Genomic DNA, 24764 nt, shown 5'->3' with positions numbered 1-24764 from the left:
GTATTTTATGGAATGAGGAGTTAATTCTGAGAATGGTAATACATAGTACAACAAATCCATTTAAAACTTTAATTACCGTAATTAAAGGGGAAAAAACGTACTTAGAAAGTACAGTACTCTAGAGCAGAAACGTAGCATGTTCTGCACACTTTTTAGAACAACAACTACAAAAAAAACATGTTCTTTACAAAACACGACTCAATAAACTTGAAGGTAGTGTTTCTTAAGATACTTTCACTAAACAATTTGGGTAAAAGAATCGTTATTTATGTAGTCGGGTGTGAAATATTAACGATGCCACCCGCTAGAAGGCTTCCGACACTTTGTTTTCTATGATCGGTGATCGGTGGTCACGTGATGCTATAGAAACCCGAAGTGTCGGACGTCTCGGCCCGCCGCCGCCGGACCGTTCTAGGGTGAGTCATCCTTTATAATGAAAATAAAAAAATACAATAAGAACCGAATTTTCATTGCTAATGGTTAATTGGTTTGGTTTTTAATAAAAAACGTAGTCGAAAAATCCTATATTTAAAATAGAGAAAGGCGTTAAACAAGGCGACCCGCTGCCTCTTACACTGTTCACTAGTTGCCTAGAGGAGATATTCAAAAAGCTAGCGGTCTCGTGGAAGGGATTGGCCATTGTGGTCGGTAATAAACGGTGAACTAACCTACGTTTTTCGGACGATATTGGCCTCTTCTCCCGCACGGCATCTCAACTGCAACACATGCTACGAGATCTCAGCACAGCGAGCCTTGAGGTTGGACTCACAATGAACAGAGCAAAAACTCAGTTGATGACCAACCTAACTTATGGCGTTCAAACATGGTATGCCAGCGAGCGGTAGAGCCCAGTGTAGTAGGTGCTTGCAGAACTTATACAATCAGAAACACGGAACTGCGCTCCAGAACTCGAGTTGTAGATGTAGGTGTCAAGACCGCTAAGCTTAAGTGGGACTGGGATGGACATGTCTGCCAGCACCCTACACCCTGAAAGGTAGGCCATAATGGTTACTGAGTGGGATCCATGGAACACCATAGATGGTGCAGGCTGGGGTGCATGCAGACCGAAAATGAGATGGCGAGACGACTTGGTCGCATTTTATCCTTATTGGCGTGAAAGTACAAACGACAGGGTTGAGTAGAGGAAACGAGGGGAAGTCTTTACTTAGTGGGACAATTAAGCTTACCAAAAATTTGAGAAGTACAACTCCCTAGGGTGGAAACGTATCACTTTCAACCCGCCTTATAGATTAACATTGAGCCACTTTCAAACCATGAGATATGAAAAATATTTGGAATTGTGGGGTTGTGTTCAGCTGTTGGTTTTACACGCTATGTAATTTGTAACATGTATTGAAAATATTAAGTTTGATAGCAACTCAACGTACTGTAACTGATACAATTGATACAAATACGTATTCTAAAGTGGGCTTAAAATAAAGCAGTTTCGGGGACGCTCATTGCACTTTAGACTTTCAGGACTTGGACTCGTTACTATTTATTGCTATGACATCTCGTGTAGCTTCAAATGTACAGTCTGCATCAAATGTCGCAATCAGACGAGATTTGTAAAAATTGCCAAATACTTTCAATGTATCCATACAAAACACTACTGTAACCAAATGTGGTACTTCCACGTCAAATACACTATTAAACCAAATCAAACTAAAAACAGCGTGTTCGTTAATTTGATGAAAACTGGCATTGAGATTTAGAGAACAGGCTAATTCCACTCCCGGATATTGACTCCCAGATTAAAGTCAGTGAGACTTCGTCAAGGGAACAGAGTGGAACAATCACTTCCGCTCAAGTCGAATTATTTTATATTGACTATGACAATCTATAAATCAATCACTGTTCGGTTTTTGACAACAATCCAATTCTTTCCAAGGTGGCGTATTTCATTAACAGTGGGAAGAAATAATGGATATTTTATCGCTACTTACCATCATAATTCTGAAGGTACGAGGACTATGGTTATTAGGTACATTAAAATCACAAAATTGTATTTTAATAAAAATCGATTTGTGAATTAATGCATCGCATTTCAACAGTGTAAGATCAGAGACCGTTGAATTGCATGTGTTTTTGTGTCACGTCACAAAGTTTTGCGTAAAGCTCCGACATGAAGCTGATAAAAGAGTTTGCCAGTAATTCGGACAATTCCGCGAGAAGTCCGCAAAGTTTCGGCTCAAATAAATTACAAGATTAGCGGCTACAATTGATCTCTAACTTCAATGGGGGAACTGTTTGCCCGGGGATTATACGAGAAATACGAGTCGGACACAATGCTGTCAATTCTTACTGCTAACTATACTCGTAGAATACTTGCCTAATATTCTATTATGTCAATTTATTTGTATTTACAGTATAAGATGTCAAATTGCGACTAAAAGGACTAGACAAAATTAGGCGTTATGTCGTGTGCATTATATCTCAACTGGCTTAGAGGATAAATAATTGTTATATGTCAATAATTCTTTAAAGACGTGAAGGTATTTTTTTAGAACGGAGAATCCATTTAGCGAAGAAAATAGCAGTATGTAACAAAATTTTGTGTAAAAGCAAATTAAATCCCATTTGATTGGCCATATGTTTAGTTTTAAACTCTATGCTTCGTTAAGTTGGCGACGAATAACGTAACACCGGTAATACACTCTACTTTTATAGACTTAGCAACGCTGCTAGTTATCATTTATTCATCACCTCAAATATGAGCCTGACGTCGCATTTTTAGATACCTGTTCGCTTTTTAGGATTCTGTACCTCAAAAAGAAAAAAAGAAACCCTTACGGGATCACTTGTTGTCCGTCCGTCTATCAATCCATCTATCTGTCTCTCAAGACGCATTATCTTAGGCACGCGTGGAGGTATCGAGTTGAAATTAATACAGTCTGTTGAGGCTGTAACAATCAACCTTCTAAGTTAACATAAAAAAAACATACGTCTGTTTATGCCGCAAATAACGTTTATTTCGACACTCTCAAGGGAATCAAAATTTATAGGGTAATTCCCATTGACCTTGAACTATGACATTTTGCAAGTAATATCGTCTTTCACTACAAATACAGGGAATAATCTTAAAACGATAAATAAATTAAATTGAATTTTGTATGGAACCCTCGGTGGGCGAATCCGACTCGCACTTGTCCGGTTTTTTACTTGTAAACAAACTTTGGAACACCTTCTATAATTAGGTGTTCCAAAGTTGCGGTATAAATGTCAACTTAACATTTTATATGACGTATTATAGTCTTCAAAGGACATACCACGATCGGGTGAACATTGTTATGCACCTGCTCAAAATAGAAGTAGGGATTGCTTCTTGCGACAATGAAACATTCTAATTGAAACATTATTTGATCATTTACATCTAAACATTTTGGTAAACAGCAACTGTTCCTTTTATTAATGTATGGAAGAGGTAATAATACTCGTAGATTTTGTTCATGTATCTAGTAATCTAGTAGAAGTAGCATTGGGTAAATTATATCAACATCTGCAATTGGTTTGACAACTGTATATACTTATTATCTTATTAAAACTCAAATTAAATATCATTTATTTTCAGGCATTTAAGGTCCTTATACGTACCTTACAAACTAACATAGGTAAATTAAAATCATTTTGGCGACACAGTTTTCTGTTGCATCACCTGTTCTAGTAGGATTCGGCAGATCCCCGCGGAACCGCCGAAATACCACATTCTTCGGCTAGAAGGCCACGTTCGCGATGGTTCCCAGCAACGGCTGCGGCACGCGCACCACAAACGAGGTAAAGTGGACGTACCTAATGACGCGATCGCTGGAACACTTAGGTACAGCTCGTAACGAGTCTTCTTGCGAAGATACCTATTCCACCACATCGTCTGCTATGGTGGAAAGATGCAGGCGCGATACATATAGCGCCGTATTCGGCGTGGTAGCCAGCAGACCAGAAGCAATATCTGGCTCCGCAATACCACCCTGGCTCTAGAGAGGCGCCTCTTGCGAGGCCTCCTCTCCTTCGACGCCCGTGTGAATTCTTTCTCGGCGCGGGGTGGCTTCTTATTACGAGAAACACATTCAGGCACCTTTGAAAGTGCTTTGATGAGGAGTTAATGCTTTTTTATATCAGATATAACGGCACTAATAATATTAATATAAGTACTGAAAACTACTTGACAGTTTGTCGTGATAAAAACTCAAGACAAGTCCATAACTTTTACGTACCCATTGTATTAAACAGAAACTAGCAAGTACCGGGATTTACGTGCGTTCTTGGCTGTGCTGTTCGTCGTATGAGTTTAAAACATAATAAAGTAGTTTACTAGTGTTGTCAACCAGGACGAGAACTGCCAGTGCTTTTTACTGCCTCAACCTCTGTACCGTATTGGTACTTAATTACTGTAACTCTTTTGCAGCAAAAACGACGTCGATTTAACATTTCGCACTGCATCTTACACGCACCAAGAAGCACAAACCACTAGTATATAGTTTGTTTGTTCTCTCAGCCATCAATTTAAGTTGCGGTTTTTAAAATTCGGAAAAAAACAGTATTACCATTTTTAAAATATATCATCATTCTCAGAGCATCTCGCTTGCACTTATTGGTACGAGTACAAAACCTAAAGTGTAATATAATGTCAATATCTAAGCTACAGCAGATTTCTAAAAATTCCATTCTTATAGAGGATATTATAATCCTTGTAATGCAGTATGCCCCTGCGTGCACAATTAGCGTAATGTTGTAGCTGGGTTTGTTGGATACTACAGACATATTGTGATCTAGCTACGGGCTACGCCGTAGCATTTCGTAGCAAAGCTACGTGTTGATAGTGGAAAAACGAACAAACCGCAAACTTAATCGAAATTATTTAAAAAATCAGCAAAAGTCCTTTGCGGTTCCTAAAAACAGAATTTAGCTAGGTACCTCTCATTAGTTTCATATTAAATATTTTTTACACACCTGTTATTGTTAACACATTCACCGCTGAGTGTGAGCCGCTAAGGTTTCTCAAGACCTCTGCTTAAGCCCCTTTAGAAGTTCTAACTTCATAACCCCCTAAGTACCCAATATTGTCTTAAGATCCAAACAGACATAATACGAATTTTCACATGGAAATTCATCATTTTTTATCTGCAATAAAAAAATTGAATTAACGGAACGTGAAGAACTCCAAATGCACATATGTATGTACCTATAGCTGACTTGACATTTGGTGGATAATTAAGGTTATCAATGTTATAAAAGATGATTTCTTCAAATGCAGCTCGCTGAGCACTGAGCGGACAGTCATGCGTGCCCGGGACGCGGATATCATTGTTTCCCAATTATTAATTTTAGTTCATTCTAACAAAAAAACAGTAATCAATTACTTTGATTTAAAAAAATACGCATTTTTAATAGCAAATTTTGAATGATGCGTTTTAGATCTATGTTCGTGTTTTTTTTTTTATATCGAGTTTAATTCGTTAAATGAGGTTTCAAATCGATTAAGTTCCTAGAGAAAGTCCTCAATATTGCTATTCATATTTTTTGTTAACCGTATTATGATCTAAAATAGCGCAACGATTTTTCAAAAACTGCTGACTGAACCCACTGCAACTTACGTTTTTTTAAGAATGGTAACTGGTAACATTAAAAAAGCGGCCAAGTGCGAGTCGGACTCGCCCATGAAGGGTTCCGTACCATTTATGACGTATTAAAAAAACTACTTACTAGATCTCGTTCAAACCAATTTTTGGTGGAAGTTTGCATGGTAATGTATATCATATATTTTTTTTAGATTTTTCATTCCGTTATTTTAGAAGTTACAGGGAGGAGGACACACTTTTTTTCACTTTGGAAGTGTCTCTCGCGCAAACTATTCAGTTTAGAAAAAAATGATATTAGAAACCTAATATTTATCATTTTTGAAGACCTATCCATAGATACCCCACACGTATGGGTTAGATGAATTTTTTTTTTTAAATTTTATGACGTATTAAAAAAAACTACTTACTAGATCTCGTTCAAACCAATTTTCGGTGGAATTTTGCATGGTAATGTATATCCTATATTTTTTTTAGATTTTTCATTCTGTTATTTTAGAAGTTACAGGGGACACACATTTTTCCACTTTGGAAGTGTCTCTCGCGCAAACTATTCAGTTTAGAACATAAATGATATTAGAAACCTAAATATCATTTTTGAAGACCTATCCATAGATACACCCACACGTATGGGATTGATGAAAAAATTTTTTTTTTTTTAATTTTATGACGTATAAAACAAAACTACTTACTAAATCTCGTTCAAACCCATTTTCGGTGGAAGTTTGCAAGGTAATGTATATCATATATTTTTTTTAGATTTTTCATTCTGTTATTTTAGAAGTTACAGGAGGGAGGGACACACATTTTACCACTTTGGAAGTGTCTCTCGCGCAAACTATTCAGTTTAGAAAAAAAATATATTAGAATCCTCAATATCGTTTTTGAAGACCTATCCATAGATACCCCACACGTATGGGTTTGATGAAAAAAGATTTTTTGAGTTTCAGTTTTAAGTATGGGGAGCCCCCAAAATTTATTGTTTTTTTTTTCTATTTTTGTGTAAAAATCTTAATGCGGCTCATAAAATACATCTACTTACCAAGTTTGAACAGTATAGGTCTTATAGTTTCGGAAATAAGTGGCTGTGACATAATCGGACGGACAGACGGACATGACGAATCTATAAGGGTTCCGTTTTTTGCCATTTGGCTACGGAACCCTAAAAAGGTATGTTGTCCCTGTTGTAGGATACTGGCGTCATTTGACAAAGAAAACGTTGAGCCGCGTACTTTGTAACTAAATCACTCTGTAATTTTGTGCTGTTACATACGTTACTTCATTTGGAACACCTTTGTTTCTACGATTATGCTTCTTTTTCTTTTGTTAAATATCGAAGCCAGAATATAATTGACATTATAACTAATTATTAAGACTGTCATGGCATACATAATTATAACAGTCCCCTTGTGCAGCAGCCCAGTTAAGTTAAAATTGAAAACATGGACATACCGCGATAATATTCCTATCGTCGACATAACGTCACTTAAAGTGTTATCTAATATTAAATATATATCAACTTACGGCCCGATTCTAAGAATGATTAAGACACGTTTAAGATCTTGGAAAGATTTTTAAAAGATCGATAACTAAACGACATGTCATAATTGACGTTTATTTTGATTCCGCTGTGATCCCAATAAGATCCATCTACGATTATTCTAACGTCGAAGCGGCATGTCGTTGGCCGAATCGAGCTGCTTCTGACAATTATACGTCATACAAACGATATCTAAATGAGAACTTATCTAAACCAGAACTTATCGTTATCTTATTCTTCGAATCGCGCCGTTATTTATTTAATTTTTATTACACAAAAGAAAACGTATTATAGTCAGCTGCAGAGAAAAGGTAACCCCCCCCCCCCCTGCAAATTTGTATACAGAGGGGTACCTTTTCTCTGACTAAAATGACACTATGGTTGTAAGATTAAAGATCCATTATTATCAGACTTTCTTTTTGACGCCATAGAAAGTTTAATATTTACAAGTTCAAGTTTTATGTGACTCCTTTTTTGAACGCAAAAGTTATAAGATAACTGACGTAGGTACGGGAAAAGAATTTTCATAATATTACCATCTGAATAAATTCTGCTTATGGTTATTTTACATTTCCAAAGCCAATATTGACTTGTACGGTATTTTATTAGGTATATTCTGAACAAACTTTATTCTCTCTGCATAAAGAGTAACTTTCATCTTCGGTTGACAACACAAAAAATGTTTATGGTTAATGAGCAAGAAACATTTAATAATGCGTCATGACCGTGTCTTATGCTTCACAAAATACACCGAATTTCGCAGCTCACAGAAGCCTTTATTTGTATAACATTATTACGTTTTATTTGGAACTATTTTTTTCGGTGCGTATATATGTTATTGTTTTACATTTGACGACTTGCCCCTGTTTATTGAAGGGTTAATTAAAAGGGTCTGGTGGCTTAAAGTTGTACTTTATCGAACAGAAGAATTTCTATGATACTCGTGTAAAAAATATTGAAGAAATAGATTGAAGTTTCATGAAATTCATAATATTTTTCTAACGATAAGAATAATTATCATAAAACTGTAACGTGGCTTAAAATGTTTTCACTAGGAACCTACTCGAATATAAATAATTAGCTCATAAAATCAAAAAGTGTCCTTAGTTTATTTGAAGTATCGTGTTTATACATAATATAACATGCAAGCATGTTTTCATATGATATTATTTTAAGTTCTTTCAGTGGGTACTCAAGCATAAGGACTTCAACGAAAGCCGCTTATTTTATTTGAAAAATAATTGGAGTTCTTTCAGTAATGTCTTGCTTTTTTGTGTTTAGCTCATCTGTTTTATCATCTGTCCTGTCATCTGTCTATAAAATATAAACTTAAAATAAACCAATACCCGAATAAAATAGGGTACTCCTACAGAGCGCTACAATAGTATTTTATACAATCGTGACATAATAGAGAGCTATTCAGTCGAGTACCGCGGTAATACGAGTAACACGTTTAGGCAACGAAGCTTGCTGAGATGCCTAAGTAGGGTACGAGATTAAAAAGCTTGATTATATAAGTATTGTATACAATACTGTGTCTATGAGCGATCTAAAATAACGCTTTTTTACTATAATAATTCATGAAAATTAGTATTTCAGTAGACAAAAATGTAGGACAAAAGACATAAACGCGCGATGTTTTTTTACAGGTTCTATAGTGTATCGAAATTAATCTTATAGTTGAATGGGATCCCATATAATATATATATACACTGTATGTTACATTTCATTTGGGTGTAACGTCAGTTATTTTTGCGTTGCGTAAGTTATATATGCTTTGCATATTTTTTATATAAGGAGACTATTTTGCTACATTAAAATATGTTATCTCGTTAATGACACGAATTTCATTAAAAAAAAACCGTAAATCAATAATGAAGCAAAATAATAATATTTATGTGATGCCCAAAAACTCATGTCTCATACATGTAACGTAAGTTACCAGAAGATAATGCTTATGTTTCAAGTCATTTCCATTTTTTTATTCTCATAGAGATCTAAATAACCTGCACAAACAAAATATAATATATAAGTATCAATTACACCACACGTAGCTTTTTTTGACTACTTGCCGCTCTGAATGTACCGTCAGTTACCGTGGATTTTCGCTTTTGTATTATTACCGCAATGTTAAGATAGTTTAAGGTGAATTCGTACGTATATTTTGATATGCAAATGATGTCATTTGTGATTACAAAAAAAGCGAACGATTGTTCGCGCGTGCATTTCCAGCAAGACGCACGGGCCAATGATAACAAAATAATATCATTTTGACATCAAAATGCAAATTTAAATTGGCCTCTTTGTTGATTTGTCCATTTCCAATCATTTATCTATATTTTGTTATAAAATGCAATATTATGTCAACATCCTAACCCAAATGCGTCCCTACCTTCCTATTGATCGCGCGAATCGAAGACACTGTGAGGAGCACTTAATTTATTTTTACCTATACCTTAATGATAAATGTCAATAACAAATGCCAACTTTCTCTAATTGTTCCAAAACAATCGGGCAAGTTTTCAAGTTTGAGATGTTTACGGTTGTTCAGTGTTGAGGGATTATTAATGACAGACTGACAGACGCCGGTATTCCGATTTGAAATGACGGTATACCCTCATAAAAGTTTAAAATTTATAGAAACTTAATTTTAAGGGTTCCCAGCAAACTCCATACAAACGTAGTTACGCTCTTATTTAAAAACAACTAAATAGATTGCTTTGAAACTTTGTACTTACAATAGGATAAGGTACGAGTACATCTAGTCCTGTAATTAGTTTATGTATCTTCAGATACTATAGTTAAAAAAATACAGCGAATTTAATTTTTGCATACAAAACTGGTTATTTCATTTGTTTTATAAATTGGAGCTATTAATTACAGGACTAGATATACCTCATGTTATTATATGTGCAAGGTTTCATTATAATCCAATACGTAGTTTAAAAAGCCGGACATGTGCGAGTCGGACTCGTCCACCGAGGGTTCCGTACTTTTTAGTATTTGTTGTTATAGCGGCTAATATATCATCTGTGAAAATTTTTACGGACGGACAGATGGACAGACAGCGGAGTCTTAGTAATAGGGTCCGGTTTTACCCTTTGGGTACGGAACCCCTTAAAATGAGAACGAAACTCCGTTTGTATGGGAAGGTGAAATTCGACCGAGCTTGCCGGGGACTTTTAAATAACTTTGTTTTAAGATAGCTTGATTTTTCGTTATTAGATAACTTTTATTTGAAATTTGAAATTGTTTTCCTACAAAATTAGATAACACATAAAAATAAATATAAAATATTGGTCGGCAACGGGCGTGTAACCTCTCTGGAGTTGCAGGCGTCTATATGCTACGGTGACTGCTTACAATGGTAAGCCTAATGAGGCGGACCATATGCTTAGTTGCCACATTTAAAAAAATAAATATTTTCTTACAAGTGATCGGTACAGAGAACACCAGTATACCAAGCCGCAAAATTGCATGTGAATGAGTTTAATCATAATGTGTCCGTACATTTTACAGGTGGGTGTACATGCAGTTAACGGAGATGACTGCCCCACCGATATTAATTGACGTTTGAGATTTTTGAGAAATTCAGTTATCTGTTTACTGTATTCTCGGGCAATAATTGCCAATTCCAAACTGGTTTTCAAATTATAAACTTGTCTAATAATGCCACTTATGGTTGTATGGTGGAACAGAATAATTGACAGCTATCTAATTCTAGGGGACAAAATTTATTGACAGGTAGGGAGTTCTTATATCGATAAACTCAATTATCGATACTTTTCCCATGTTCAACCGCTCAAATCGCTTCAAGTTTTGCTCGAAAAAATGTAATTGTACTAAGATATGAAACAAAATAATAAATCAATTTCCTTCTTCTTTACAGTGAACGGATTTTTGAAACTTCACTCATCATCTTTTTTATCTCCGTACCTGTCATTAAGTTTTACCCCCTTAAAGCCCATGTCTGATAATTAGTATCCAATGCAAAAAACATGACATCTTGATCCATGTTTGTAAGATAATAGTTATATTCCTAACGAGTATAATAGTTATTAATCAACCAATAAAATATTTTCACAGTACAATCAATATCGCAAAGAACTGCTTAAAGTGTTTAATTTATTACAGTACACATGGTGCTACTTTCCCGCCCTAGTGCAGTAACTATACGCACGACTATTCGAATATTTTAATGGCCATATGTATTGTAAAACGTTGCACAATACACGCGCGAAAAGGTAAGTCGCACTTTTATCGTAATGTCGCACTTTATAAATTATTCCTACTAAAATGAACAGATCAGTTAGTTGTTTAATTAGTGTCTTATAAAAATGTTTCGCTTTTCTTGAGCATTACTTATGTAATTGATATTTTTAAAATGTGTGCCGAACCTACTATTTAGTTAAAAGCTATGTTATGTAATAATGTTTCACCATTATCTGCCAAATTTGGTCACTTATGAGATTATTTCAATGTTTGTTTTTCAGGTACATGGGTTTATTTTGCTGAAAAATGTAACATAATAGCTAATTCGTTAAAGAATGATAGGTACATATTTTTCTACTACTGTCAGGAAATTAGCAGTATTTTAGGATAAATTATTCAAAGTGCATTTTAATGCAATATTCAACTGCGTTCGTAACCACAAAACGCAGCATAAGTATTTTAATATTTAAGTAATTAGTAAAGACTTACCGTGAACAAACTGCTTCTCTGGAATCAAGCACTCGTCATAACTTTTGTGACTCGCAAAACGTAGCTGGCAGCTACGCGCGGGAAACTTTGCCGGCAACTGATGGAAAGCCCGCGAAAACTCCTGTACTTAGGGAAACCGTCGACCAATCGCAACGCACAGACGCCTCCGCGCAAATCTGCGGGCCAATTGCGTTAAAGGCGATACTCTTAAAAGTTTAATTGGTTTTTCATGTTGGCATAGAAGTGCGTAAAAATCGTTAATTATAGGAAACACATTATGAATCATGACACTATCGGTGATAAGTTTTCAGCAATGTGTTACTTTATTACATAGAAAGGTATTATTTTAACAACGTGATAACAGACCTATTGCGATTAGATTACAATCGTATTGGTATATGGGTCATCCACAGCAATAAGGTTTACACTCCCCGTAGATATATTTAAAGTTGAGGGCTATAAAGCCTAACTGATGGGGCGTAAAGGTGTATATGTTTTATAAGAAAACCATTTTGTATTTTATTTCAAATAGTTTTGGGCACCTATTTTCTATTTACAAAATACTTATTGTAGGTAGGTAAATGGTACAATCTTTTTTGACGTTACAATATACAATCCTTGCAACTCTCTCACTCTTCTTCTACCTAGCGATATCCCGGCCTTTGCCAGGGTCCGCTTTCCTACTTGCTTTCCTCCACTTTGCGCGATCCTGGGCGTCCTCTCGTGTGAGCCCGTTTATGCTCATATCCGCTTTCACGACATCGAGCCATCGCTTTTTAGGTCTGCCGTGGAGTCGGGGGCCGGGCTAGGTGAAGGCATATGTTTCCTACGTAGTCAGCTGGCCCACAACTACTGGCAACTCTCTCACTCTTTTAACATGAAACTGTTGACATCGCTTTGCAACATCGCCCCTGTTAAAGAGTGAAATCTTGAGTGTTGTGAGGATTTCATCACAACGCTCAAGTTTTCATTCTACTTTTGTCTGCCTCAAGCATGAGAGGTGAACAAACTTTGCTGCCCTGGTGAAACAATATTCACAACACCAACGAGAAGTTAACACTAACAAAAAACTACTGTATTTAAAACATTACTTAAATTAATGTGTTTAAATATTAATCATTAAAAACCATCACTTAAATTTCATTCTACCAATTAGACATCAAGAAAGGAGAACTCTAGGAGGACTGATTGACACACAAATTTCATAGAATAAAGAGAGCCTTTCCAACTCGGAAATGCTGAGTAAGCCGTTTATGGCAAAGTATTTGTATTTTAAAAAAGTAATTTTAAAATACTTATTTAGTATTTTAAATAGAAATTTTTAAGCGTTCTTTTAGTTTACATTTAAAATATTAGTATTTGTATTTTGCAATTAAATACTGTTTATAATCTATTTTCCCATCTCTGGATTTCGTATCGCTGTGTTTGTGATGGACCTACTATATTTTATAATATAAAATAGAGTTCAAGTCATACACAATATAATTACACCGAATGTGGCCTGTAACAGGAGCAATAAATTAAACTGCAGGCTGTACTCGTACTCCTCAAACTGACCAACATTTGTTCAGCGACTTTAAAAAATAACTTGTGATTTGATTTTTAGTAAACTTTAAAGTTTATTCTACAACGCAATGTATTGCAAATTTTGTTATGTTCAAAGCGTAACAAGCAACGTCAATCACAATGGTGTTAGCGTACATTGAAGACAATATATTATTTTGTATGAAAATAGGAAGTCTAAAAAATTCATAACTTTTGAAAGTTGTTAAACAAAAGTTTTATCTTTTGAGGAGTACAATATATGTTTTAATTATTTGCTCGTGTTACAGGCCGCACTCGGTATACTTCAATGGCTTAGCGTCACATGCAAAGCAAAAACCAGCAAGACCTCAACGAATTACATTTTTATTAAATACCTATTTTACGTATGACTAACTTCTTAACGGTCCGATTCCAACTTTAAAATAAGTAAAGAAATTCCTAAAGATAAGATATGTATGGGATTTTTTTTTTTAAAAGAAAAGTCATATTTGACACTGACATATCTAATCAATATCGTATAGGGCCGTTAGTTTTATTTTCAAATTCAGTCACATGATAATACTGGAAAAACTCAATCAATTTGTTAAATGAATGATATTCATGGTTTATTATTTTCAACCATATTTGTACAAATATTTTGGATTGGTTTTATGATTATTTTATTTCAATCAATATTTACAAAAACATATAATTTAAAGATATCCTGTAAACACTTTATGTCTGCTTGTTTGACCCGATCCTATAGCTGCAATTACCAATTAATTATATAGCATTTTTTCCTAATAATAATATGTTATGAAATACTCTATTTAACACTCTATTTAAATACTACGATAAAATTATGGCAACTGAAAATTGTACTATACACATAAACATTATAAAAGATAACTGCACTTTCGACCAGGTTTATTGTGAGCTACACGTCATACCTTCGAGCCGGTTAAGTTATAATAACATTGCTTATAACCTGCGACACACGTTTACCTGTAGATGACTTCATTTAATTTTACTTATTTTAGGGCTCCGTACCCAAAACGTGCCAAGCAAAACTCTATTACTAAACCTCCGCTGCCCGTTTGTCTGTCTAACTGTCGTCGGGTAATACTCGTAGGTATACTAAATACGTGTTCATTTCATTCAGTTAAAACTTTATCAGAGCTTGTATTTTTACTCTAGTTAACCACATTAACTGTAAGTAGTATTGAAAAATAACATTAAACTGGGAATGGTAAGTTACGAGAAACAATTGAATGAGTTTCCGAGTACTTGTTTATTACCTATAGTGTATCTATGCAAAAAATAAACTTAAAATAAAACTGAACATTAAAGGGGCTGCAACAAATATTTTTTCTTTTCTAATTTTCCTATTTTATAAACGTATGAAACATTCCATGTTGGTGTCCGATGTTATATTTGATTTTAAGCCTAATCAGTTTAGAGCCGTTATTGTTTTTTGAGTTCACTATTAACAATTTTTTATAAGCTTCCCTACTAATCAGCTTAACGATCAAAATGTAAAATGGCTAAAATGCTCAGCTATTTACATGGTTTTCAAGTATATTTTAAAGTAAGTCATACAGTCACACAGGTGTAAAATACAAATTCGACTCATTTCAAGGGATGCTCATAACATAATCCAATGAAAATTGTGTAGATAGGTTGTGAAAAAAAAACTATACAACGAAGATGTTACAAAATTAACGAAGTAACGAGGGCTAAAAAAAACGTAATAGTCATATTTCTTACGGAAAACGATTGAAGAGATAGTTCAGAGCTGGTAAGCGCTACCAATTTCTTGTTGGGCGTGGTATTAGGACACCAAAACTGCCAGGAGACAGTAGTGCAGGCCTTCTACTTCAGTGTAATAACGTCAACGCGTGGTTGATGCTACTATATTTGGTAAGTTCTAACATAAGCGGAATCGATCAAAGGATTATGGAGCTAGAAGGCCCGAAAGCGATTTAATGAGGAGGTTTTCTATAAAGAGGGCCTAGCCGAGATGGACAAACGCCAAACGAAAAGTAAAATATATGCTACGAAGTCACGTGACTATTTCCATACATTTTTGTTTCGATTGGCGTTTTCTATCAACGATTGTCATCTTGGCTAGGCCCCCTGGTCACTCGTTTGCAATAAAGTATACGTGGCCATAGCGTAGGTGAATAGGTAGGGTATGTGAACCTTTGTCCAGTCAATGGTAGTGTGTAGGTACGCGAGAAACTAGGCGTTTTAGGGAGATCTTAGAGTGGGCAACAGGTCTTTATAAATTACAAAACTGGGATCAATCGCCATCTTGAATTTTTTTATGAGTACTCTAATCATGTCAAAAACCGATCAGTGAGGATTTGAAAAACCGCTTTATGTGAATTCATAGTCAAAATGTAATAAACTGCCACCTCGGCATTTATTCATTTTTGGTCTGATTCATTATGAAAAATAATATATTGACGACCGATCTTGCCTAGTGGGTAGAGGTAGAGACCCTGCCTATGAAGCCGATGGTCCCAGGTTCGAATCTCGGTAAGGGCATTTGTTTGTGTGATGAACACAGATATTTGTTCCTGAGTAATGGATGTTATCTATGTATTTATTTATATACGTATGTATAACGTCAGCTTTGCTTAGTTTGAGGCTAGGTCGATCTGTGAAAGATTGTCCTAGAATATTTAATTATTATTAATATCTAAAGATACGAAGGGTTTCTTAATATGAACCGTAGTCAAAAATTACCGCCATATTGAATTTCTTAATTTTAGTTTTATCGTGTTGAATGGCGATGATTTACCCCTAGCTGCTTTCATTTGAACAAAATAAAAACGTCATTTATTTCGAAATAGAAAAATAAACTATTGGGTGTGTGAAGTGCGTAGTGGGGGAAACCCGCGCGACATGGACCGAGATACATGGGAAAAATGGAAAATTTCATGGGACGACATCTGCATACTTTGTAACAACTGCCAACTTTCAGATAAGGAATAGGTACGTCCCATACCCGTCATGACGGCGCCACAGCCATGTAGTCGCCATCAGATGTATCGAAGTGGCCTTAACAATAGAGACGTGTTAAGGTATTTATGAGCACCTTGGCCGCTCCGATGTATCTGATGGCGACTGTACAGAGCGAATGCCTTCGTTTTGTGTGTGACATACAAGAAAAATTCCACGAATGTTTTAATGTATAACACTGACTATATATCTGGGCGAGTAAATGACTGTCGAGGTGGAAGTTAATGAATATATTATGATGCTAAGAACAACAATTCACTCTCTTTCATGTTCGGATAAAGTAGTATCATGTTACTTTCATTTGTCATAGGTTCATCCACCGCACACATTAGTCATTCTTTTAATAAAATATAACTTTTATATGAAAATACATATAAATCTAACTAGATTAGTTTACTGATAAACAGCAAAACTCTAGATGATTAATGAAATATTAATAACCCGTCACTTAATAGTACATTATGATAAAAGTGCAAAAAATAGGAAATTCGCAACGAGTGGCGATAAATCAAAACACGAACGAAGGGAGTGTTTTAAAACGACACGATTTGCGAATAACCTATTCGCACATGTATCGTACAACGTTATAAAGTACATATGGCCCTTTAAATTTTCGACATAGATACGTACCTAATGTGCTAATTATCGCACGTGCGGTAATGTAACAACATATGTACCGTAAATATAGTAACGTGAACATGTAACCTTTTTAATAAAAAATACAAGAAACATAAATAAATCAATCTTATTTATAGTGTACAAAACTGCTTATGTAAAAAATGGTCCGACTAACCCTAAAACTTAACTAAATATTAGCAATCGAGTGTCAATTTTGTTTTGCCTCCTGAAAACTTGATATTTCACATCCGACCTCTTGGAACTCGAGGTGAGATCTATCCCGTCATCCCGGCATTACACATCTGATCTATGCAATTAAGTAATGTCTACGATTTCGAACGTGACCTGTAGGTAAATGCGAGAGTGACAACTACCGATCCCGTATTTGACAGTTGATACCTTAATGCCCCAGGCGATGTTAAAAGGTGAACATTAATTTTCTATATATATTTACATTGTTTTTTGCTTAGCTCTTGCCCAGTTTGTCTTGAACTCGACTCTTGGTGGTCAGAGTGGTTAGTCAATCATATGACGAAAAGTGGTCGGTAAGTGTGGGCAATAAAGGTCTTGCATGCTAAACTGCAGACTTCACTTGTTTTGAAAATATAAAATTGTTAATCTTTTGCCACTTGCTACGTGTAGGGTGGTAAATATATCTAGGGTCCAAGCTGAGAGAGAAGAAATACCTTCGGTTCAATATTTTGAATAACATCAATGTTCGTGATACCTACTTATTATGTGTAATTTAAGAAGTACCTACGTATATACAAGGTGTATCACGAGGAACCCAAAAGATTTTAACCACGCATTTCTGAGGCAAAAAGAAGGAAAAAATTCGCAAAACAAAACTTTTTTGTTAGATTTTTCGTATTTTTTAAATGTATTTTTACATAAAAATCAAATGTTATTAGTAAACCTATCAATTAAAATAAATCGTTATTTTTTTCGTAAAACCTAGTTTTTGCAAAAAGTGTTGTTTGTCACTTTTTTACATCTATCAAAGAGGATATTTAGACTATGTGCCAAGTAGCCACATCTTCGTCTGAAAGGCGTTTAGCACTAAGTAACAATAAAAATGTTTTTTTTTTTCAATTGGCATTAAATATGAAACTAGGCGAAGTCCACAAAAGTTTATAAGACATTTTAGTCTTTAAATATGAATTATGAGCAGGAATACACTGTTAAAATCTTTCGGGTTCCCGTGAAACACCGTGGATATCGCTTAGTCCACTTCAACTTTTTACTAGGTATATAATGAATTTCGTAATAAAGAGAGCTTAGCAAGTTACACCTTTATAGTAATTAACCCCCTTATTCATAAAATTTTAGAAGCCGCAGTTAGTTCATTTGTGGTTTATCCCTTTCTTACAAATACTTCAGTCAAAATGACAGGTTAGGTTATTGGGGCTTGTAGTGAGTTTATGAATACGTCAAAAAAACTTGAAGGGCCTTGTAATGAGCTTTCATTATAACAAACCGACTTTACCTCATGATTTAATATACCTACGCCTGCCTGACATTTAACTAAATGTGAAAACTATTTTTTGTCTCTTTCAAACTGCTGGTACCACTCGCTCTGTGTGGGTTTGAAGCTGCTTTGCGTGGGATAATTTATTGCTGGCCTACGTAGAAGCTCTGAAAGGCGTCACTTTGCAGACTGCGTAGGCTGGGGGGCGGGCATTGGCGGGTTTTATATTTACAAGGTATAAGTAGAATCCGCTTGTTTAATTTTTTACTAGTTTATATATTATATAGTGCCGTGAGAATGCAAAGCTCGTGGAACAAGTATTGGAACTTGAAAGAAATCTTCAAGAGAACTACGAAATACTAGAATTATGAACTCGTATCTACTACCAGGCCTAACTTACAGTTGTCAAACATGGAAGTTTACAAAAAAGCCAAAGACAAAATAAGAACTTACCTGACGATGCTTTAAGATTACCCTTGCCAGCTCTTAAGAATTACTTAAAAAAGTCATTGATGTTAAAGGCTTATTACAGAGTCGAGGAATACTTGACAGACAAACAGGCATGGTCCAAACCAGAAACTGTAAAAACAAATAGCAATAAAAATCATTGTATTATGTGTATATGTAAAATCATTGTATAGGTGACACAGCTCCGGTAAGAAAGCACATCAAATATTTTTTGTAGGTATAGCAATCTCTCAGATTTGTATAATGTATATTCTCATTTCTTTATTATTTTTATTTTTCTTTTCCCTTTGTAAGAATTCGATATTTGATATGACATATATATTTTTTTAATACAATTTTTATGAAGAAAAGTAGCAACTCTATGTATTTGCATGAATTATAGAATTCATGCAAATACATAGAGTAATTTAAATTGTTTTTTTATTTAATGCATGATGTGTCCCGCCGAGTTTCTTGCCGGTCCATATTGGGATACCCTCCTCCAATTGAGGGGGGATTTCAATCTTCTCGGATCAGAGGTGTAGGGTTAGAGCCGGTGTAGCTTTATTTGACGTTCATAAGCGCATTGTAATATGCCTACTTGAATAATAAACTATCTTTATCTTTTTCTTTCTTTAGAACTTGTCAAAGGGGAATGGAGCGTAGTATGGTCGGCATCAAAAAAATCCAAAAAATAAGGCATACAAAGATAAGAATCTTAAAACAGGCCGAAGACGCGCTTAAACACGCCAAACAACTAAAATGGAAGTGGGCGGGACATGTTTCACGAATACCGGACCAGCGTTGGACCAAAAATGTGACGTCATGGAAAGAGTCACTAGGAAAACGGGGTAGGAAAACCTGTTACTAGATGGGAAGACGAAATAAAAAATATCACTGGTCTAAACTGGATGCAAATAGCTGAAGATAGGCATGAGTGGAAAACTCTGGAGGAGGCCTTCTCCAGCGAAGACGGGGTTCTTGCTAATATTAAAATTCATTTAAAATTATTCTAGAACTAACATTATAAAATTATAAGTTATAAAACTTAAGACTAATTCCAAACACCAAACAATGTTAAAATTTGCAAGAAATAATAGGCTTTTTTATTTTTATATAGTACCGTGAATTAAGTATAGTGTTCTATGAAGCAAAATTCTGTTTCTAACCATTCCCTAATTTAATGTTCGAATATCGTAGTAGTGCGAAAAGGTTTAAAGAACTTCCAATATCGGTATTTATTCCAATATCGGTTTTTACTTACGTAATAAATTAATAAAAATTCGTTTTATTTTATAAATATTTTATTACATAGGTAGCGCGTTTACGTTTTTGTAGAGCAAATTTTGTAGTACAAAAGTAACTAAAGCCTGACCAGTAATATAATAATATGTTCACGCGCCATATTGCGGAATTTCATTGGAACTAAAAATTTCGTACTAAACTGAACTGTCACTCTATACATGAAAATAACAGCGCCCTCTTGACAATGATCATATTATGTTTCTGGTCGGGCTTTAATTTCTTTGCAATTTTTTAACAATTTTTTATTTTCAAATTTAAAGGACAACGCTGAAAAAATATGATCTATCGAGCACACATTTAAGTGATTTTCATTAAGATTAAGTGCCTTATACAATATCAACAAAAGTTTGAAAAACAGTAAAATACATAACAGTAACGTTAACTGTTTGAACATTTCTAAGTATTGAAAATACGATACAAATAAACGAACATTTTAGATACTCAAAACATACAATTTACTGTCTTTTCGGAACAGTAAAATTTACTGTTTTGTTCGATAGGCTCATATGGAACTCTTTAAATCATTAAACGTTAATGCAATTTCAATTGTTTTAAATGGTTTTTCTTTTTTTCTCATTGAACGTTTGACCGCGGACTTTAAAGAAAATTGGGAAAACCATTCATCTTTTTTAGGAACCTGACAAAGAGAAATATGTATTTTTAAGAAAATGTTTTGATATATTTTTAATTTTCTTCTAAGTTAAGAGTATAACTGAAGGGATTACCTATAGGTAGGTGTAATAACTACAGTAAGCATCAAAAGTAGCGGATCAGACTATGCGTCAAAAATTATCTGCCATTCTCTAATGATAGCTTAACGATATATGCCTCTATACTTATTTAGAACAATTAAACTGCTGCAGATTGTTGTGAACGCGAACTCACGAGATACTTATGTCTCAATTTGGAAGACTATTTCAGGATGGCAAATACTTTTGGTGCGTCGTTTTATCCGCTGCTATTGATGCTGACTGTATCTGTATTATACTGTATGAGATACACTAGTAGTTCGCTTCGAACTGAGAACTCACGGTTCGCCAAAAAGTTAGATCCATTGAATGTACTTATTAGTCGGCAAAGGATTGAAAACCGTGCGATTTATTGAAAGGTCTGTGGGGATTATGTCTGTCTCGATTTAATGATAGGTTTAAGTCACCAAGATTAAAATAAACTGTATTTGTGGTAAGGCGTAATCTTTCTTGTCGAATATCAAATACCTACCGTTTCGATTTTATGTTGTTAATTATTTTAAAATCATAAATAAATAAAAAACAGTATCATAAGGTTCATAAGTAATTGTGTAAGCCGAGCACTTTAATTTGTTACAAAATACGACAATACTTTCTTGCAAATAAGATGACCTGAATAGCAAGACCCATCACAAATAGCTCTTTCAATTCCTTAAACTATTGATCGAGGCGTCATACTAACATCAATGAAGCCAGCTCATACATTAATGACTAAAATATAATGCCCTCAACTACACATTTACCCAATTTCATTTAAATTAGAACAAATTTACTAAAGTTATTGTCCATCAAACTATCCTCTGATAGTTCAGCTTGAAAACATTAAAATGCCGGGACGGGACGTGTCCCCAGCCAGCCGTGTGTTCCAAGCTGAATGTAAGAACTTCACTTCGCTTCGCTCGCTCATTCGAAAATAAGCAAATGCGAAATTACCGAAAAAAATAACGTAAGAGATGCCCTTCACAAAATAGACCAACTATGCATTTAAGATCGCCGGATACCAGAGCCTCAAGATTAGTCGTGATGGAGATCCTTGGAGTGGGTGGGTGTTAAGTAGTGGATTTCCTTAGGCTGGAACGATGGCGATGAATTATTAGTACCTAATTTTAAATTCAGTAAGTATACCTACCTACCTAAACAAAATGAATTATTTACGACTAAGTAGGTATTATACATTGGTGATCTTACGTATACGTAAGTAAGTAAGAGATGTTTAAGGTGTTAATGCCAAGAAGGTTAAGAATAATTAATAGGTACTTTAGGTATACCCTTAAGTCCCTATCTAGTTAGATCGGTTGTTACCTGCCTAATGTAAGTGGTAGCACTTACAAAGCTCATTGTTCTTGTACAAACTCATCAAGGGAAGTCAACATTTCTGTGATTAAGTACAACAGTCAAGGCGCGAGTGTCAAACACTAAGTCAGAGTATCAAAGCTATTGAAATCAGGTAAATGGTAAGGAATCTGCAAATAATCCCATGGTGCACAATATAAGCATAACCTCCTTTTTTTAGTGAATACCGATATACCTACACATAATTTTTAAAATTAAAAAATTAGCAACATTAGCTCCATCTTTTCATATAACGGACAAGTAAATTTATTTGTGTACATAACTTAACTGAATAGTATTACAGGTGAACGCTAGATGTCACGGCCACCCATGGAACGTGGTTTAACGTTTCGAAAATATAGAAATAGATGGCGCTTAACACTAAAACAATAGTAAAAACACATGTATTTGCTACACCCTCTTCAGAGTTCATGTGATACCATATGAAAACCCAAAAATGTACCATGGAAACAAGAAATACATGAATACTGAATACAATACGGCTTGAGTATTAAATTTTGTACTGAGAACCTGAGAACAGACAACGGGAGGGCCTCTGCCGGCTAGCTTGAGCTAGCAACACTTATCTTACCGTCAATGTCAACTGTCATTCCGATTTCCTACGAAAGCGCGTAAACGGCGTAAACTCCCATATATGTTGCATTTTCTCTTTTAACACAAACTTGCTTGTGCGTATAGGTAGGTTTATTTTATTTGGGACGCTATCTGCTTGATTTGGAGTATACACTGTCAGGTTCGTATATTTTTGTAAATTATCACAAACATTATAGGTAAAACACTGTTTATTTTTTCCTTAGGTTAGTTTGTTTGCGGCTCACATTTTGTATGTAAACATTCGTCAGTTTATTATTGTACTACTTTCCTGGTGAATCAAAGCTTTACCAAGTTTTCATGCTTTATTTTGCTCTCATCAACGTTTCCAGCCGAGCCGTATTTTTGACCTGACATTTATTTAGAAAGTACTTGGAAAAAAAACAGTACACTGTCAATCTTTTTGACGCGTGACTGTGTAATTTCATCATTGCAAATGTTCTTATCACAAAATGCGCCCATAAATACTTAATATCAAATTTTGAATAAACTGTGTTTACCAAACCCAACTTGTGATATTATTTGTGACAATCCACCACAACCATGCGCAAATATTGCAGAATGTCTCAAGAAAGCGACGCTCCACTGCCCGAAGGATGGGAGATGCGGACCAGCCGATCTACTGGCATGACATATTTCCTCAACAGTTACACAAAGAAGTCACAGTGGGAGCGGCCAGAGGCCCCTGCGGACCCAGGTGAGATCCGATGCTGCCATATCCTGATCAAGCATGCTGGAAGCCGGAGACCATCATCATGGAGAGAAGAGAAGATAAACCGATCTAAAGAGGATGCTTTAGATGCCCTTAAGGGATATCGTAAGCAGATAGTTTCCAAAAATGCTGAGTTTGTTGATATCGCCTCAAAGTATTCAGATTGCTCATCGGCAAAGCGAGGTGGCGATCTAGGAATGTTTGGGAGAGGCCAAATGCAGGCTCCATTTGAAGAAGAGGCTTTTAAGCTTAAAGTTGGACAACTCAGTAAGCCTGTTGAGACAGAATCTGGATTTCACATTATTTTAAGGACTGTTTGAGCTAAGTTTCCCTTTTCGGATATTTGATGATGAATGTATGTTACAATGATTTGTTTGGTTAGTCTATGACATTTCATATCTCGATTAAGATCTACTTACTTATTTTAAGTATGAATTTTTTTCTCCTGTCTAATAGAGTACATGTCAAAATTAAGATAAGAATTTGGCAATAAAGTATATTTCGAAATATGTGCTGTTTGTTTGATTATGCTTTGGTTCACCATGAATGTGGTACCCTACCTGATATAATGTTGAATTTAATGTAATTTGTATTTATAAAATGTGAGCTTTACAATTCTATTATTTTGACCCTTTGGTTATGCATGAACGAAAGAGGGACAGCCCATGAGCTTGTTATCAATTGGCATCAACTATTTTAATTGTTTGGGTACTCTTGGCTCATGAGTAGTCATTAACCTTTTGAATGCCACAAACACCTAAAGTTGTCATTACTAGTCGTGCCCACAGTACAAAGGACAACTATAGGTGTTATGATGGGCGCTGTCAAAGTAACTTACACTTTCGAATAAGGTTTATGTTGGTTCTCTTGCGCCCGGGAGTGATGTTTGGGTTTAAGACAAAGCATTCAAAGGGTTAAGGCACACTCTAATGAGCAAAAAGGAGAATCTGTCATGTGACTCACTTGTTAGAAATAATGTGATTAGCTGCCAAGGGTGCCCCGCTTCCAGTACAAAATGAACACATGTGTGTGTATATTTTTTTCTTCTTTATACTACGTCGGTGGCAAACAAGCATACGGCCCGCCTGATGGTAAGCAGTCTCCGCAGCCTATGTACGCCTGCAACTCCAGAGGAGTTACATGCACGTTGCTGACC

General features: G+C 35.2%; 2 protein-coding genes and 1 long non-coding RNA gene across 7 annotated transcripts in view; 2 read left to right on the top strand and 1 right to left on the bottom strand.

Moving 5' to 3' along the window:
- Positions 1–12662, bottom strand: part of LOC133534434 (tachykinins) — a 78963-nt gene extending 66301 nt beyond the window's left edge. The window contains exon 1 of the mRNA XM_061873551.1: positions 11815–12662. The gene's annotated coding sequence lies outside the window, so the exon portion shown is untranslated. The remainder of the gene's footprint in view (positions 1–11814) is intronic.
- Positions 2514–24764, top strand: part of LOC133534444 (uncharacterized) — a 123164-nt gene continuing 100913 nt past the window's right edge. The window contains exon 1 of the long non-coding RNA XR_009802031.1: positions 2514–6743. This is a non-coding gene — a long non-coding RNA (uncharacterized LOC133534444). The remainder of the gene's footprint in view (positions 6744–24764) is intronic.
- Positions 21714–24764, top strand: part of LOC133534439 (putative peptidyl-prolyl cis-trans isomerase dodo) — a 380955-nt gene continuing 377904 nt past the window's right edge. The window contains exons 1-2 of one of the 5 annotated variants that reach the window (XM_061873561.1): positions 22575–22983; positions 23457–24117. In XM_061873561.1, coding sequence (XP_061729545.1) covers positions 23458–23928 — 471 coding nt within the window. In that variant the 5' untranslated portion in view covers positions 22575–22983; position 23457 and the 3' untranslated portion in view covers positions 23929–24117. Of the gene's footprint in view, positions 23039–23456; positions 24118–24764 lie in introns of those variants that run through there. The other 4 variants (XM_061873560.1, XM_061873558.1, XM_061873559.1 and 1 more) reach the window with 4 other exon arrangements.

The sequence above is a fragment of the Cydia pomonella genome, chromosome 2, assembly GCF_033807575.1.
Source record: "Cydia pomonella isolate Wapato2018A chromosome 2, ilCydPomo1, whole genome shotgun sequence".
Lineage (NCBI taxonomy): Eukaryota > Metazoa > Arthropoda > Insecta > Lepidoptera > Tortricidae > Cydia > Cydia pomonella.
The sequence above is the reverse complement of the archived record's forward strand: the minus strand, read 5'-3'. Positions and strand labels throughout refer to the sequence as shown.